Raw genomic sequence first — 15,929 nt, forward strand, 5'->3', positions numbered from 1 at the left:
TATTAAAGATATTTCTTTTATATACTTGGAATAAACAATTTAGCGAGATAATAAATGAATTTACACAAAGACAAAAATACTATGAAAAAAGATTATAAACTAGAAGAAGTAAAAAATAAAGATAATAATAATAATAATAATAATAAATGACAAAGAAGAAACAACTACATATAATAAATATTTTCATCACTGTGGTTTTTTTACAAAAAAAATAGGCTCAATAACAAATATAAAAAACGAATATGTTTGTAGTGGCTGTGATATAACATATACCGATTTTAATCCTTTTGATTATACTATAATATATTCAACAGCAGATGAAAATGATGATGAAGAGTTTAATAAGATAACTGAATTACTGGTAAGAACAATAGCCGAATCTAATACAACACCTATAGTAGACGATTATGAATGTGCAAATCCTGAATGCAAAAAAAAATTATTCGCAGTTGTTATATTAAATGAATCTAAAACTTTATTTGTTTGCAAATATTGCAGCACTATTCAAACCTTAATGAGTTATCATTATTAAAAGAAATATTATTATTATTATCAATATATCCTTGTATTTCCAACAATGGCGTTATAATTGGCGTTATACTAACATTACCTAGCATCGACAATCTACTGGTTACACCCTTAACAGCAAAAGTTGAACCTATGTGATATATATTATCTTGTGATTTGCAAGATTTACAAAAATATTTTTTTTCTCTAATATTATATATAGATAAGGTATTACATTTTACACACCATGCTTCTTCTATTTTATCTGATTCAAAATCTTTTGTTAGTTTAGTCATTCCATAAGAAGAAAAAGCTTGTCTATCCATTTCACTCATTTTATGACTACCACCATGGCGCCCAGAAAATGGCTGCTGTGTATTGGGATCTACTCTAGCATCACCAACAGAATATAAAGCTACTTCACTTTTTTTCTGAATAACAAGATGATCTAAAGGTAACATAATCATATAACCTATAGCTAATCCTGTTTTATTACTGTACATCATAGTGGCGCCTTCTTTATTACCCATATATTGAGTAATTTTTTTCGATATTTCGTCAAGTCTATATAAATCAGAAGAAGAATTAAATCCTGTACTATCATAAGCTATTCCATCTATAATAGATAGCAGTGATAAAAACTGTATAAGAGATGCGTTGTATAAATCACGCGCTACTATAGCATAAGGATCTATTAAAAGTTGCGGCGATGTTCCATATTCGTTAGACAACATATTATAATTTTCCTCTAGGGACGAAATAGTTGATTTGCAGCCATTTATAATAGCTGTTTTATCTCCTAGTTTAATAGGCATATCTTTAACAACATTTATTATAATATTTGAGTTAGTATCATTCTTATTATCAATAATACTTTTAGCTACATGAGTAACTATACCTGTATTTGGGCCTTCATAGGCAACAGCTTCATCAGTATATAATATACCTGTTTTTTCGCCAGCGTTTGATCTAACAATATTTACTAATACATCGCCTTTAGTAATACATGTTCCTTCAGGTATAATACCATCTGGTCCTAATTTACTATAGTTAAAGTCTGGTTTCATATTAGAAGTATCATTTGGATTAGGGATTTTTATACTACGTCCAGATGTTAAAGTATAAGTACCATTATTATAAAATCGGCACGACATATAACCAAATTTAGAGGCAAATCTTGACGCCGCAAGACCATCTTCTTGAGCGTTAATATGCGGCGCCACTAAAGCATAGCTAATTACACCATTTGGATAGGCGACTCTATTAGAAATTTTATTTAATAATGTTTCATACATAGTAGTTAATACCATATCTTTTTTTTTGCCTGATATATCTGGTCTAGCTTTATCAGCGGCGCCAAGTTGATGGCAGCCACCAAATGTAAAACGCTGCCCTGGACCATAACTCAAAAACGGAATATTGGAAGTTGTTAAAGATATTAAATTACTTTCAAGCTCTAAGTGCGAATACTGATTTTTAATATTATTAATATTATCTTTAAATACTGTTTGCGAAACACAAGCGTAAATATCTATATTTTCATCTGTAAAAACCGCCTCTAATACTTGATCGTCGATTAGAGATTGAAATGGTTTATTGTCATATTTTTTTTCATCATAATTTATCCACTGTTTAAATTCTTTATCTTTACCTGCTATATAGTCGGCGTAATTATTATAAACTATAAACATATATGAATAGCCGCGACCAGATATAGTATTTACATTAACACTCATATTATCATTATTTATAAAAATACTAGTTTCGCGCGATATTAAGTTTTTTCTTCTGTTATCTATTAAACTTTTTTGCAAAGCTATAGGATTTTTTGTTACACCTAACAAAGCGTTATTATAATAAACACTATAGTATGCTTCAAAATTTCTATAATTTTCTACTAATTTTTCAAGCAGTGTTATATGTTCATGCTTACTTAAAGTTTCATAAATTATTGCTTCATCTTTTTTCAGCATAGGAATAGTAATAGATGCAGTTAAAGCTATACCTTGTCTTTTACCTGGATCTGATTCTGCGGTGCTTATCATACATGCAAATCCAAATCCTGAAGGTGGGGGTTTTCTTAAGTTATCAGTATTAGTACTTTCTATATAAGATGGAAATGCTATAAATGAACTTTTTTTCTCTAGAATATTATAGCCGCCTTTACTTGAATCTATTAGTTGCGAAATTCTGTTTTCTCTTTTATTACTGTTTTTATCATTTATTCTAATAGCTGATTGCCTAACAAAAGAAGAAAATGTTTTAAATTCTTTAGAATTAATATGAGCATTTTTTTTTAGCACAGAAGCATAATCGAATTTTTTTATATTTTCTATATTTGTTTCGTTCATTAAAGCGCCTTCAAGTATATTTCTCGAAAGTGAAACATAATTTTTATTAAAGGCTTTTATAAACATTAATTTGTATAAATCATGAGGCAGCGTAAATGAACAATTACCTATATCTACTCTATCAGTTTCAGCTATTTTTTTTGCAATCGCTTCGTCTTTAACATTTCTTAGCATAATATATTTAATTAACATTTCTCTAATTAATTTACCATAAACTATTCTTTTTTTCTCTAAATCTGCTTCTGTGGTGCCATGCTGTGAAAGAAATCTATTATTTACATTTTCTAATACGTGGCTCAATTCTAGTTTATCAATATGAATACTTTTATGAGTTTGAGCTTCTATTTTTTGATTATCTTTAAGATATTGATGTAAATTTTTCCAGAATGATACTATATCTAATTTACCATGCAGCATTTTTCTTTCTATTGTATCGGCTGTCATTATTTGATTGAGAATTTGTATTATAGCTTTATCTGTTTTTGTTTCATAGCCGCTAACTATATATTTTGTCATATCTACATCTGTTATTACTCCCATTAATTTATACATAACATAAAAAGGCAATTTTTCTACTGATTCAAAGTAAGGAATTTTCCAACTAATATCAAGCGATGGTATATCGCCTTTATTAGTACTCGCTTTTAATACTATATATGTTGTTTTAACATTATCAGTATTAGATGAAGTAATTATATCACCTCTAAGATTATATTTATATTTTATACTAGGATCTGCATTTTTTATTACTTCTATTAGAGTATAAAATCGACCAGGCATCATTTCTTTTTTTACTAACATAGAATACATATTTCCTTCTACTATTTGTATTCCACCTGACATACATTCAAATGGTATTTTTAAATCATCCCACAATTCACAGGGAATTTTACGTGCATTGCATAATACACCATTACACATTATAGGTATAATACCTATATCTAAATTATCTATTACTTCTTTCTTAATTATATTTCTATCTTCTATAGCGCCACTATATATTCTTATAATAGCTGATACTGTTAATTTTGCACCATAAGTAGTTTTTCTCTGAATAGCATGAGATGGTAACATATCTATTTCAACTCCGTTTGAAATAAATTTAGGTGGTGTTAGTTTAACATTATCATATGTTAACCTAATAGTAATATTATTTTTTTCTCCATTAACTACTGTATAACAATCTTGAGCTTCTATTCTTACATCAAAACCTACTTTAATTATATTTTCAAGTCCTATATTAAAAAAATAGTCACCAGATTTATCTAAATAGCTCGCTAATCCACCAAAATGAGTTATTATTTTTTCTGTTAATTTGTTTTTATCAAACATTATTAATGTTATTATATTATATTTATAATATTTAATTTAAATTAAAATTTATTTAATTTAATATATCTAAGCGTATTAATTTTAAATACTCATGTTAAATAAAAACAAATGAAATTTAATATATATAATGAGTATTATTACTATTTAAATAAAAAAACATCTAATAATTCTGAGAAATGTTTATTAGAAGATTATCCTGAAGCGCAAAATAATAATAATATTTTAATAACAAGAAATGAAAACAAGAAAATGTATAAAATCTTCTCATCTGTAAAATCAATAAATGAAAACACAACAGAATTAGTAGATGATATACTTAGCGGCGATATAATACATGAAGTATTACTAGCAAACAGATATACAAAAATATTTTTCGATCTAGAAACTACAGTAGATACATGGGACGAAATACTAAATTTACGCAAAAATTTAATAGAAACAATAATAACTAAATTTAAAGCATGTGTAGAAGATTTAAGCAGATTAAATATAGAAAGTAATAATGAAGTTATAATATATATGTCTCCTAATATTAATTTAACTGTTTTAGATAATTCGCGCCAAATTTCTTATATTAGCCGCAAAAGTATTTCACGGAGCTCATATGAGTTTCTGCTAAATAGTAATACTACCGCTAATAATAACGAAAACGAAATTAAATATAAACTTAGTCTACATATAATATTAAATAGTACTTATATGGAAAATATATATTCTGTTGGTAAATTTGCAAAATGGTTTGTATCAAAATATATAATAGATTTAAACAATGATTATGCAAAATGCTTTGATTTAGGCGTCTATAGACAAAATGGTAGTTTGCGGCTTCCATTTACTAGTAAATTAGATTGTATGAATAAAAAGTGTTTTATGAAACCTATAAATATAATAACAAATGATTACGATAATAATGCTAATAAAAAAGCAACTTTAAAAGATTCTCTTTTGCAGTATATAGATTATGAAAATTTGCGCCCATTTACACATCCATTGTTTTTGCAGAAAAATTTATCTACTGACGACGAAGATAAAATAAATGTAATAAATAATATACTTTCTACCTGCAACTATGCTAGCATTATATTTGAGCAAATGGCTATTATAAATAACTCAATAAAAGAATCTTACATTATTAGAGAAGTTAAATCTAATATAATATATTTACAGCGCCAAATACCATCTTTTTGTAAACTATGCGATAGAAATCATGACAAAGAAGGCGCCTATATATATATAAATATACATAATAAAAAAATACGTTGTATTTTTAAATGTTACCGTAATACTAACAAATCATATATATATGATATTGACAATAATGAAATAAATAAAACAGTATTAGATCTATGTGCTATTAATAATGTAAATCTAAATACAAAAAAGCAGAATAAAAAAAACAATGCCGAATTATTAGAAGCTATAGTGAAAAATCAAGATAACTTAAAATATAAAGATAATCTATTAAAAAATTTAGCTAATATGTTTATTAATACTGATATTTATAATAGCGAATACATGAAAGATTATCCTATTAATGCGGCTTATAAAACATATTATATTAGAGCCGCTATGGGAGTCGGCAAAACAATCGCTTTAGCAAATTACATAAAAAGTAGATTATATAGTAACCCTGACTTAGTAGTAGTTATAATATCTTTTCGTAGAACTTTTTCTGCTAAAATTCTTAACGATTTAGATGAATTAAATTTTAAACTATATTCAAATATAGATGGCTCTATATATAATAGTCGTATTATACTGCAAGCTGAAAGTTTTTTGAGGCTATATTATGAGCCGCATGAAATAGATATACTTGTTATGGATGAAGTTAAATCTATTTACTCGCAAATAACAAATAATACTAATAATTCTAATTTTATAAATAGTTTCGCTAAAATACATAAATCTATACAGCGCGCCGATACAGTAATAATAGCCGATGCTTTCTTAGACTCAACTATAGTTCAATCTATTTCATCTGTGCGCGACGAAGTAAAAAGTATATTAATTTGGAATACATATGATAAAGAAATAAATAGAAAATACAGTATAACAACTAACTTAAATACAATTTTATCTAATATAAATAATTCTATAGATACATATGAAAAAATCGCTATTATATCTTTTAGCAAAAAAAATTCTGAGTCTTTGCGGAAAATTTTAATAGAAATAAAGAAAGTTCCCGAGGATCAAATATTGCTATACAATTCTAACACTGACGATAAAATAAAATCTATACATTTTAAAGACATTAACAATTACTGGAGTAAAGCGCGTGTTGTAATATATACTTCTACTGTTAAAGCTGGTATTAGCTGCACTGAAAAATTCGATGTAGTATATGGTTTTTTATCTTGCTACAAAACAAAAATAACAGCAGAGGATTTTGCACAAATGTTAGGACGTATCAGAAATTGTTATGATTTTAGAATACATATTATTAACTCTACTGGTAACTATATATTAGATCCTTTATATATTTGCAACTCACTATATTCATCATACAGAGTTAAATTTTATCTCAATATAGAAAAAAATATAAATAATCAATTAATATTATATAAAAAAGATTTAGCAATGTATATATATATCGCCTCTAAATTAATTTTACTCTATACAAAAAAAAATTTTATAGAAAGAATTTGCTCTATATTTAAACAATATGGCGCCAAATTATATATTATGCAATATCTTAATACTGCTATTAGCGCAGATGAGCAACAATTATTAATTAATGATAATAATAATACTACAAATTATTTAATTAACAAAGATATGTTAAAAGCTTTTAATTTAAAAGTATCAATGGCTGAATCTAAAGATATCGCCAGTGCAGAAATAATCTCGCGCGAAAAATACGAAGAATTAAAGCAAAAAGTATCGAGCGGCAAAGAAATAACATACTTAGAAAAAAATATATTAAAGAAAGAAGAAATAAGAAAAATATATAATATACCTGTTAACTATATAACTGATTCATTTGTTTTTGTTTATTATAATCCAGAAATTATTAAACAATATAATACTTTAAATTTACTACTAGATATTAAAAATTACAGCGATATAAAAATAAATAGCGGTTTAAATAGAATGCTAACAAATTTAATAGACTCAAAAGCTGGCGCGTTAAAGTTTGTTAATTATACATCAAATAATTATATATTATTTTTAATACATAGATTAATACTGCTTTTAGGATTTAAACATTGGTTTGATAGTGATAATTTAACTAATGAATTTATATTAAATTGTATAGCGCAAAATAAAAAAACAATAATAAATATATTGAATTATATATATATGGAATTAAAAAATTTTCGCAATATAGAATATATAATTGCTTCAGATAATAAAAAAATATTAAATATATGTCAATCTATATTGCACGAAATAACATCAATTAAAATTATAAGCGAGAAAAATTTTTCTAGAATAATATGGCCGCTAAATTTATTTAGTTTTAAATTAGATAATAGATTTAATACATATAATAATGTAGTAATGAATATTTTATATAATTGCTTTGGAGCAGAAATAGATTATATACACAGAAATAAAAATGATAATAAACCTATTGTTTCTATAACGTATAATACAATATTTTATATAAATACTATGCTTAATAATAAATACATTATGTAATAGATTATATATTAATTAAAAGCCATTATAATTTTATTCCAAATATTTACACTTTTATTAAATATTTTATCTATTTTTTTATCGTCTACAGTAGTTTTCTCTGCAGACAAACTATACTCATTATTTTCATATAAAGCAGGCTGTGTATAACTACTTGTATCGCCTATTATAATAGATAATAATTCTTCATCTTTAAATATTCTTAAAAGATATAATAATTTATATAAATAAACATCTATATTATCATTATTTGTAAATGATAAGAAAAAAAACACTTCAGAGAGCAGAAATATAGGATGAGCTATTTTAATAGCAATTTCTTTTTTGTATTCATCTAAAATATATATAGTTTTAAAATAAATAGAATCTTTATATTTTTTAGGTGTATATACTAACTCTTTATATCTGCTATTTTGTTTAATGTAGGCAGGAATAGTTAAATTACGCATATAAAAATAGTTACTTTCTTCATTTTCATCATCTATTAAAATAGCATTATGAAATAATTTTCTTGCATATATTTTGTTATCTTTTATATATATATAATTATTCATTGATTTATCGCCAATTTTAATAGACATCAATTGTAGCAGTAATAAAATAGCTATATTGCCGCAATATATTACATTACTGCTAATAGGTACATAATAATATTCTGTATTAATTTCAGGCGCTATTATATTTTTCTCTATATTGTTGCTATTATTTAAAACATCACATGCTAACTTATTTTGCGGCATAATAGGATTTTTATTTAAATCGCGGAGCAATATTCTAGATTGTTTCGAAAGAAATTGAGTTATTATAAATAACTCAAACATATATTTTCTTTTTATTATGTTTTCCGGCGTATAAATTATAATTAATTCATACTTACCTGCTTTTATTTCTATACTCTGCGAAAATTTAGAATTTGTAACAGTTGCATCCAATTTAAAATTATTTAAATTTTTAATTATAAAATTAATAGGATTTTTCTCTACTAGTAATATATATTTATTTTCACTTATTCTAAAATTATAATATTTATTAAGAATTTTGCTAATTTCGCTCATAAATAATTACCGCAATCTTTAACAAATAAAATAATATTTTTTTATTTAATTTAAAGCAGATTATTAAGTATAAATTATTTACTATGAGTTCATCTGGAGTATTATTACTTGCAATTGTAGCAATTTTAATTGTACTATTTGTTTTATTTTATTTCTACAGAGATAAATTTAATTACTATAAAGGAATGGCTTATGATAAATTTAGCGAATTAAAGCATAAGATAACAGGATAAATATTATTTATCTTTTTCTTTTAATTTGTGTTTACACTCCCGAAATTTTACATTGCTATTAATATTATATTTTCAAAGTCTTAAAATATATTTTTTTCTATTTAGTTGTATAATTTAAGCAGAATAAAAAATAAATATTGTTTTGCGCTATTTTTTAATCTGGTTTTACCCAGCAAAATTTTACATTGTTATTATATATTTCTAAAATTTTAAGTATATTTTTTTTCCATTTATTTGCATATTTAAATGGATTTATATCTTTTAGTATAATATTTCTTTTTTCTTCTAAGCGTTTTAAAGTTTCTATATGTTTAGCGCTACTTAATGAGCTTATACTTTCGCCTAATATATAATTATAATTTGCATCATTGCTATTATACCAGTCATGTTCTAATTTCGCGGGATTATTATATTTTTTAGCATTACTTACAGTGTTAGATGATATTTTTTTAAAATTATTGTTTAGCAGAAAATTATTTGTTATTTTAGCGCTTTTTATAATGCTGATTTTTTTTTCTTCAGACAAATCAATAAATCTTTTAATTTCTTTATATTTTTCTATTTGCAGTGTAATAAGTTTTAAGTTTCTATTGTATATTTTTTCATATAAATCTTTTCTTTTATTGAACCATATAATAATTGGAGCAAGATAATTAGTGAAATTTTGTATTGTTGATTTTTCTGCATCTACTATAAAATTTAATTTTGGATTAAATTTATATGTTAACATATTAGTGACTAATTTTAAAACTTTTTCTATTGTTTGTTTCTCGCTTTCTACTGCCTTGTTGTATTTTATAGTCCCAATTATATTTACATCCCATTTTAATGATATGTTAATTACATCGCTGAATAGACCGCTATCTTGCATTGTTTTTACTATATCGTTTGTATATGAATATGGCGCGGTTTCTAGTATTTTTATTTTTCTGTTGTTATCTATTAATTCATAGCAGCCATAAAATATTTCTATTATTTTATCGCTGTTTTCTAAAATATGTTTTCTTAGTGGGGTATAGTCAAAACAAGGTGGTATATAGGCGCTACTAGGAAGTATATTATTTGTTATTAAATCAAGTATTATATTACATACTGTATTAACATCGCGCGGTATTATTTCGACGCTCCAAGAACTAGCAGGTTGTTTGTTGTAATTAAACAGAATAAAAGGTATAGTGGAGTAAAAAGTTTTAGGTACTATATCACCATTTATATAATCTAAAAACGCTAAATCTTCTTTTGGGAATATATAATCTATTATTGAATTAGGTATACAATCTAAATATCTAGCACTTGCTTCTTGTTTGGCGGCATATCTAGTGCCGGCAGCGTTACTTATAATTAATATTAGTGGTATATAAGTATGACCATCATATGATTTAGCCATAGTCATTATCACCTTTTGCAGTGAAGTATCTCCATGTTCATAAGCAGCAACACTTTTAACTATACCTGCTAATGATGTCATGTTTATTTTTATACGGTCCATAGGTATTATAGTATGTAATACACGCCGCTGTGAATCATTTAAACCATCATATAAAGAAGGTAAATGTCTTAAATTATTTTGCTGAAAATAATACAACATATTTATAGATAGATATTTATTAATATTAATACTGTTAGCAGAAAAATAAGAAAATCTACTTGATACATATTGATTATTTATTATTACGCGCCTTTCATCAATGTAATTAGCATCAAAGAATGTTTTTATATTAGTGCTACTATTTTCGTCAAAAATAATTTCTTTAATATAAGTAAAATCTCTAAAGAAAATTTTTTCCCAGGATTTAGGATATTGCCCCATACCTTTGAAATATCTTATAGATAAGTTTTGTTGTTGCGCCTTTGTTATATTACTATCTTGTATCCATTTATCTGCTTCATTAATGCTAGAAAAATGATATTCATTTTTTTTTTTATTATCATATATTATAACTAACGGTGTACACATTTTAAATAATATACTCATTTTTGTAAGATCAGGCCAAGCAGTAGATAGAAATGTTATTATTAAACCTGCTATATGGTCACCATCTGTATCTTGATCGGTCATTATAATAATTTTTTTATACAGCATGTTTTTTAGTAGCGGCTTTTCTCCTAATTTTAGCCCAATTGCTTTCATTAAACATTTTATCATTTCATTCTTGAAAAATATGCTATTAACTACATTATCAGAGTCTTTTTGAGTGGCGAGTAAATTAGGTGGTTTACCATATAATATAAAACGACCAAAGACATTTTGTTTTTTTACTTCTGCAATGCTAGCAGTTACAACAGAGTCAGCTGAATTACCTTCTGATATTATTAAAACTCTTTCTTCGTCTTTAGGAGGTGGATTAATTGGAGGTATATGATATTTACTCATAACGGATTTATTACTTTTATCTGTTATTGTTGATAGCCAGCTAGTAGTAGAATTAATAAAATCATTATATAAATTAATTTTGCTGAATATATCATGTATATTTATTATATTTTCTATTTTGTTTTTTAAATTACTACTCCAGCGCGGATTATTCATATTTACTATAAATAGCATATAGAATTTATCTTTTAATTTGTTAGCAAGTATATTATCATACATTGCTGCGGCTGCAGATTTATTAGATGTAGAAGACATAATTTTTTTTACGTTTATAGCCAAAATTTCTAATATATCTTTTTTGCCGCTAAATAGAGAAGCATCCATTCCATTGATTATAGCGGAAGTTAAAGGTATTTTTTTGCTTATATTGTCTTTATTTATATACATATATATATTAAATCTGTCACCTTCTTTATTTACATGATTATAGTTATATACTGCCAAATTTTCTTTAATAGGATCAGTAGTGGTAAATAAATAAGAAGGATTTAATAGATTTATATCGGCGCCATTAAATGTTATTTTGACTTTGTCACCAGTTAGCCATTTTATATGTAGGCATCTAGCGCGAAAAACATCTATATATTCGCTAAGATTTATTGAATCAAATACATTTTTGCTTGGATAGAATATAACATGAGTATAATCTTCTGAATTTGTTTTTGTTATTTTACTTTTATTTATAATTTCGCCGCGTTGTAAAAATTCCTGTGTATAAAGTTCTTTATTTTTTACTGATTCTATTATAAATGCCTCAGAGCAGTATAAAGTAAGTTTAGCGCCAATACCGCTATAGCCGCTAATACCTTTTTTATTTTTATTGCCGCCAGTTGTATCTGAGTATGTAAAGGCACGCATAAAAGCTTTTTCAATTATATTATGATTAATTCCTTCGCCATTATTAATTAATTCTACATAGTTGTTTTCAGTATTTATATTCATAATAATATATGTAGTTTTTGCTGATCTTATAGTATGATCATAACTATTAGATAATAGCTCATTTATGCAAACATATAAACATGAAGATATTATTTTATATTTAAATTCATAAGTGTCAGCATCAGTGAAAGTAGGTAGTAAAATACTTTTGCTAATAACACTACCTCCATAAAATTCATATTTATTTTTAATATGTTCTTCGGCGGTGCCTAAAATAATATTTCCATTGTCGTCATTCATTTTAGGTTTTTAAATTTTTTAGTAAATTATTCAAAAGAAATTTATTTAATATAAAATTTTATATTGTTAATTTTTTCTGCTAAAATTAAAATAATTATATGTATATTTGATTATTTGAATTTATCAAATTAATAAAATAAATAATAAAAATGAAAATTATAAAAGAAATTGTTGGAAAAAAAGATGGAGAGTCTTATAATTCTTTATGTGTAGATTCTTGCAAAATAACAGAAAATAATAATACTGTTGTTAAAAAAAAATACTGTTTATTATATAGTATTGGATGTAAAGAAGATAATACTAAATATATTTTTAAATCAGATAAAGAAATAAATAATGAAATAAATAATGAAATAATTAAGAATAACACAGAAGAAATAATAAAATTAACATCTACAAATTATACTGACGAAGATTTAAATAATATCAGAAAAGATATTATAAACAGTTTATAAATAGTAACTTTTTTTTATATGTAATAACTTATGATGTAGATAAATTTTGTAAAAATAATATAGCAGAATTAATTGAAGTTTTAAATAATCAGTTATATGATTTAGAATTAAAAATTGAATTATATAAACTAGATATACTTCATAATATTTTAAGCAATGAAAAAATAACTTTAGGAGAAGATAAAATACCAAAAATACCATTGAATAAAAAAAATAATTCTGAAAGTGATCGTATTGATTTAAATTATTTAATTAATATATTAATTGATAAACATTCTATAGTTAATTTATTAACAGAAATTTTTAATACGTTTAATGATTGTGAATGTAATTCTAAAAATGAAAATCAATTATTTATAACTTGTATGAAATGTAAATATTATCAATGTTTAAATTTATTAGATAAATTAGCTTAGTAGTTTAAATATTATTTAGAATTTAATTTAATGTATATATATATAATAAATAAAAAAAAATAATTATTTTTTTTTATTAAATTATCTTTAATAAAAATATATTTAATAATATAATCTTGAATTTATTATTTATAATATAAAAAAATAATAATTAAAATATTATTATATAAAATGGAAATTATAAAAGATATTTTAATTAAATCTAAGAAAAGCAAAGATAAAATAGTTAATTGTTATAATTATTATTGTAAAGCAAATAATATTAGATATGCTTTAAAATATTATATTGATATTGATAGTAAATATAATAATAATGATTTTGCTTTTATGTATGATGAAAATTTAAAAAATGAAAAAAATACAGAAATAATTGAGAATAATACAAATAAAATAATAGAATTAGCATTTACAGATTATAATGATAATGATTTAAATAAAATTAAAAAAGATATTATAAACAAATTTAATAATAGTAATATATTATTATATATAGCATTTATAAATTATGAAAATAAAAATTTTATGAATATAGATGATATATGCGAAAATTGTATAAATCAATTAATACAATTTTTAAACAATGAATTATATGATTTAAATTTAAATATTAAATTATATAAACATTCTTATTATAACAACACTTTAGAATATATAACTTTAGGAAAAACTAAAATAACAGAAGTATTATTACCTGATGATAAAGAAAATATTATACCTCCTTATTCTAATTTTAGATTAAGTTTTTTACTTGATAAATTAATCGATAAACAGTCTATAATTTCTTTACTACAAAATAAATATAATTTAGATATAAATTCTTTTTGCGCTAATTGTAATTTTGAAGATTGGGAGCCAAAATTTTGTTCAAATTGTAAGACTAAAGAAAATATAAATAAATATATAAAATGTATAAATTTATTAGATAAATTAATTCCTTAAATATTTAAATATAATATAATAATTATTTTTTTTTCTGTTAATTTAGATATATTTATATGTATTTGAATTTATTATTAATATTAATAAAAAAATGGAAATTATAAAAACTATTTATAGTAATATCAATAATTATACTGAAAAATTTATTTATCATAATAATAATGCATGTTATATATATAAAAGTTTTTGTATAATAAATAATATTAAATATTATTTATATTATTATATTTGTTTAGATGAAAACAAAAAAAATAATACTAAATTTAGTATTACAAATGAACTTTGTATAGAACGTAAAAATAATAATGATATAATTAAATATAATGTAGAAAAAATAATTGAATTAATATCTAAAGAATATAATAAAGATGATTTAAATAAAATTAAAACAAATATTATAAATAAATTTAATAATAGTGATTTTTTATTATATGTAATATGCGTAGATACTAAAAATAATATTATCGATATGAATAATATTAATAAAGATAATATAATAAATTCAATATATAGAATAAATAATAAATTATTTAATTTAAAATTAAATATTAAATTGTATAAACATAATAAATCATCTTCTCCTAATAAAAATTTAGAATATATAACATTAGAAGAAAATAAAATAACAGAAAAAACAATATCTTTATTAATATCTAATAATGATAAATATAAAAAAAGTATAACTAAATCTTTAGATTTAGAAATACTAATCTTAACAGTAATAAATAAAGAATTTATAAAAAAATTATTACAAGAAAAATTTTCTATTTATTATTCTTTTCTTTGCGCATGTAAAGAATATAATATAACTTTAAAATTTTGCTCAGAACATGAAAAAAAAATAGAATTTGTTAAATATATAAAATCTATTCGTTTATTAAATATTTTATTGGACTGGTATTAATATTAAATCATTAAAGATAAATTTATTATTTTAAATAATTAGCGTGTAAATTTAATATAAATAATTATTAAAAATAAATTAAAAAAAAAATATTTTTATAAAAATATTTTTTTTGTATATTTTAAATATAAAATTTACTATAAAATTTAAATATAATAATTATTTTTTTTCTGTTAATTTAGATATATTTATCTATTTGAATTTAAATTATTATTTATTAATAATAAATAAAAATGAATATTAATATTATGAATAGTTTTTTTAAAAGTAATAATAATAAAAATTATTTATATCTAATAGATATGTTTTGTAAAAAAAAAAAATGGTGGATTATGTTTTTTATCTATTTATATGAAATTAAAAGATAATAATGATAATAAATATAATTGTTTTACATATAATAATAATGCAGAATATGAAAAAATTAAAAATAATACAAAAAAAATAATAAAACTAGCATCTAAAAAATATAATAAAGAAGATTTAGATAAGATTATAATAAATATTATAGAACAGTTCAATAATAGTGATTTTTT

At 22.7% G+C, this 15,929-nt stretch overlaps 2 protein-coding genes across 10 annotated transcripts in view; one reads left to right on the top strand and one right to left on the bottom strand.

Moving 5' to 3' along the window:
- LOC149876388 (uncharacterized) overlaps positions 1 to 15,929 on the top strand; it is a 471,199-nt gene that overhangs the window by 402,772 nt on the left and 52,498 nt on the right. The window lies entirely within an intron of this gene.
- The window catches only part of LOC149876398 (uncharacterized), a 209,502-nt gene that overhangs the window by 126,118 nt on the left and 67,455 nt on the right, over positions 1 to 15,929 (bottom strand). For 3 of the 8 annotated variants that reach the window (XM_090075414.1, XM_090075413.1, XM_090075415.1), the window contains exon 1: positions 754 to 4,207. The exons of the other annotated variants lie outside the window; for them this stretch is intronic. In XM_090075414.1, the coding sequence (XP_089931540.1) occupies positions 754 to 4,190 (3,437 nt within the window). In that variant the 5' untranslated portion in view covers positions 4,191 to 4,207. Of the gene's footprint in view, positions 1 to 753; positions 4,208 to 15,929 lie in introns of those variants that run through there. 8 annotated transcript variants of the gene reach the window in all.

This window comes from Hydra viridissima, unplaced genomic scaffold, assembly GCF_058129835.1.
Source record: "Hydra viridissima isolate aposymbiotic clone 2 unplaced genomic scaffold, HvirCarnegie_v1 scaffold_21, whole genome shotgun sequence".
NCBI lineage: Eukaryota > Metazoa > Cnidaria > Hydrozoa > Anthoathecata > Hydridae > Hydra > Hydra viridissima.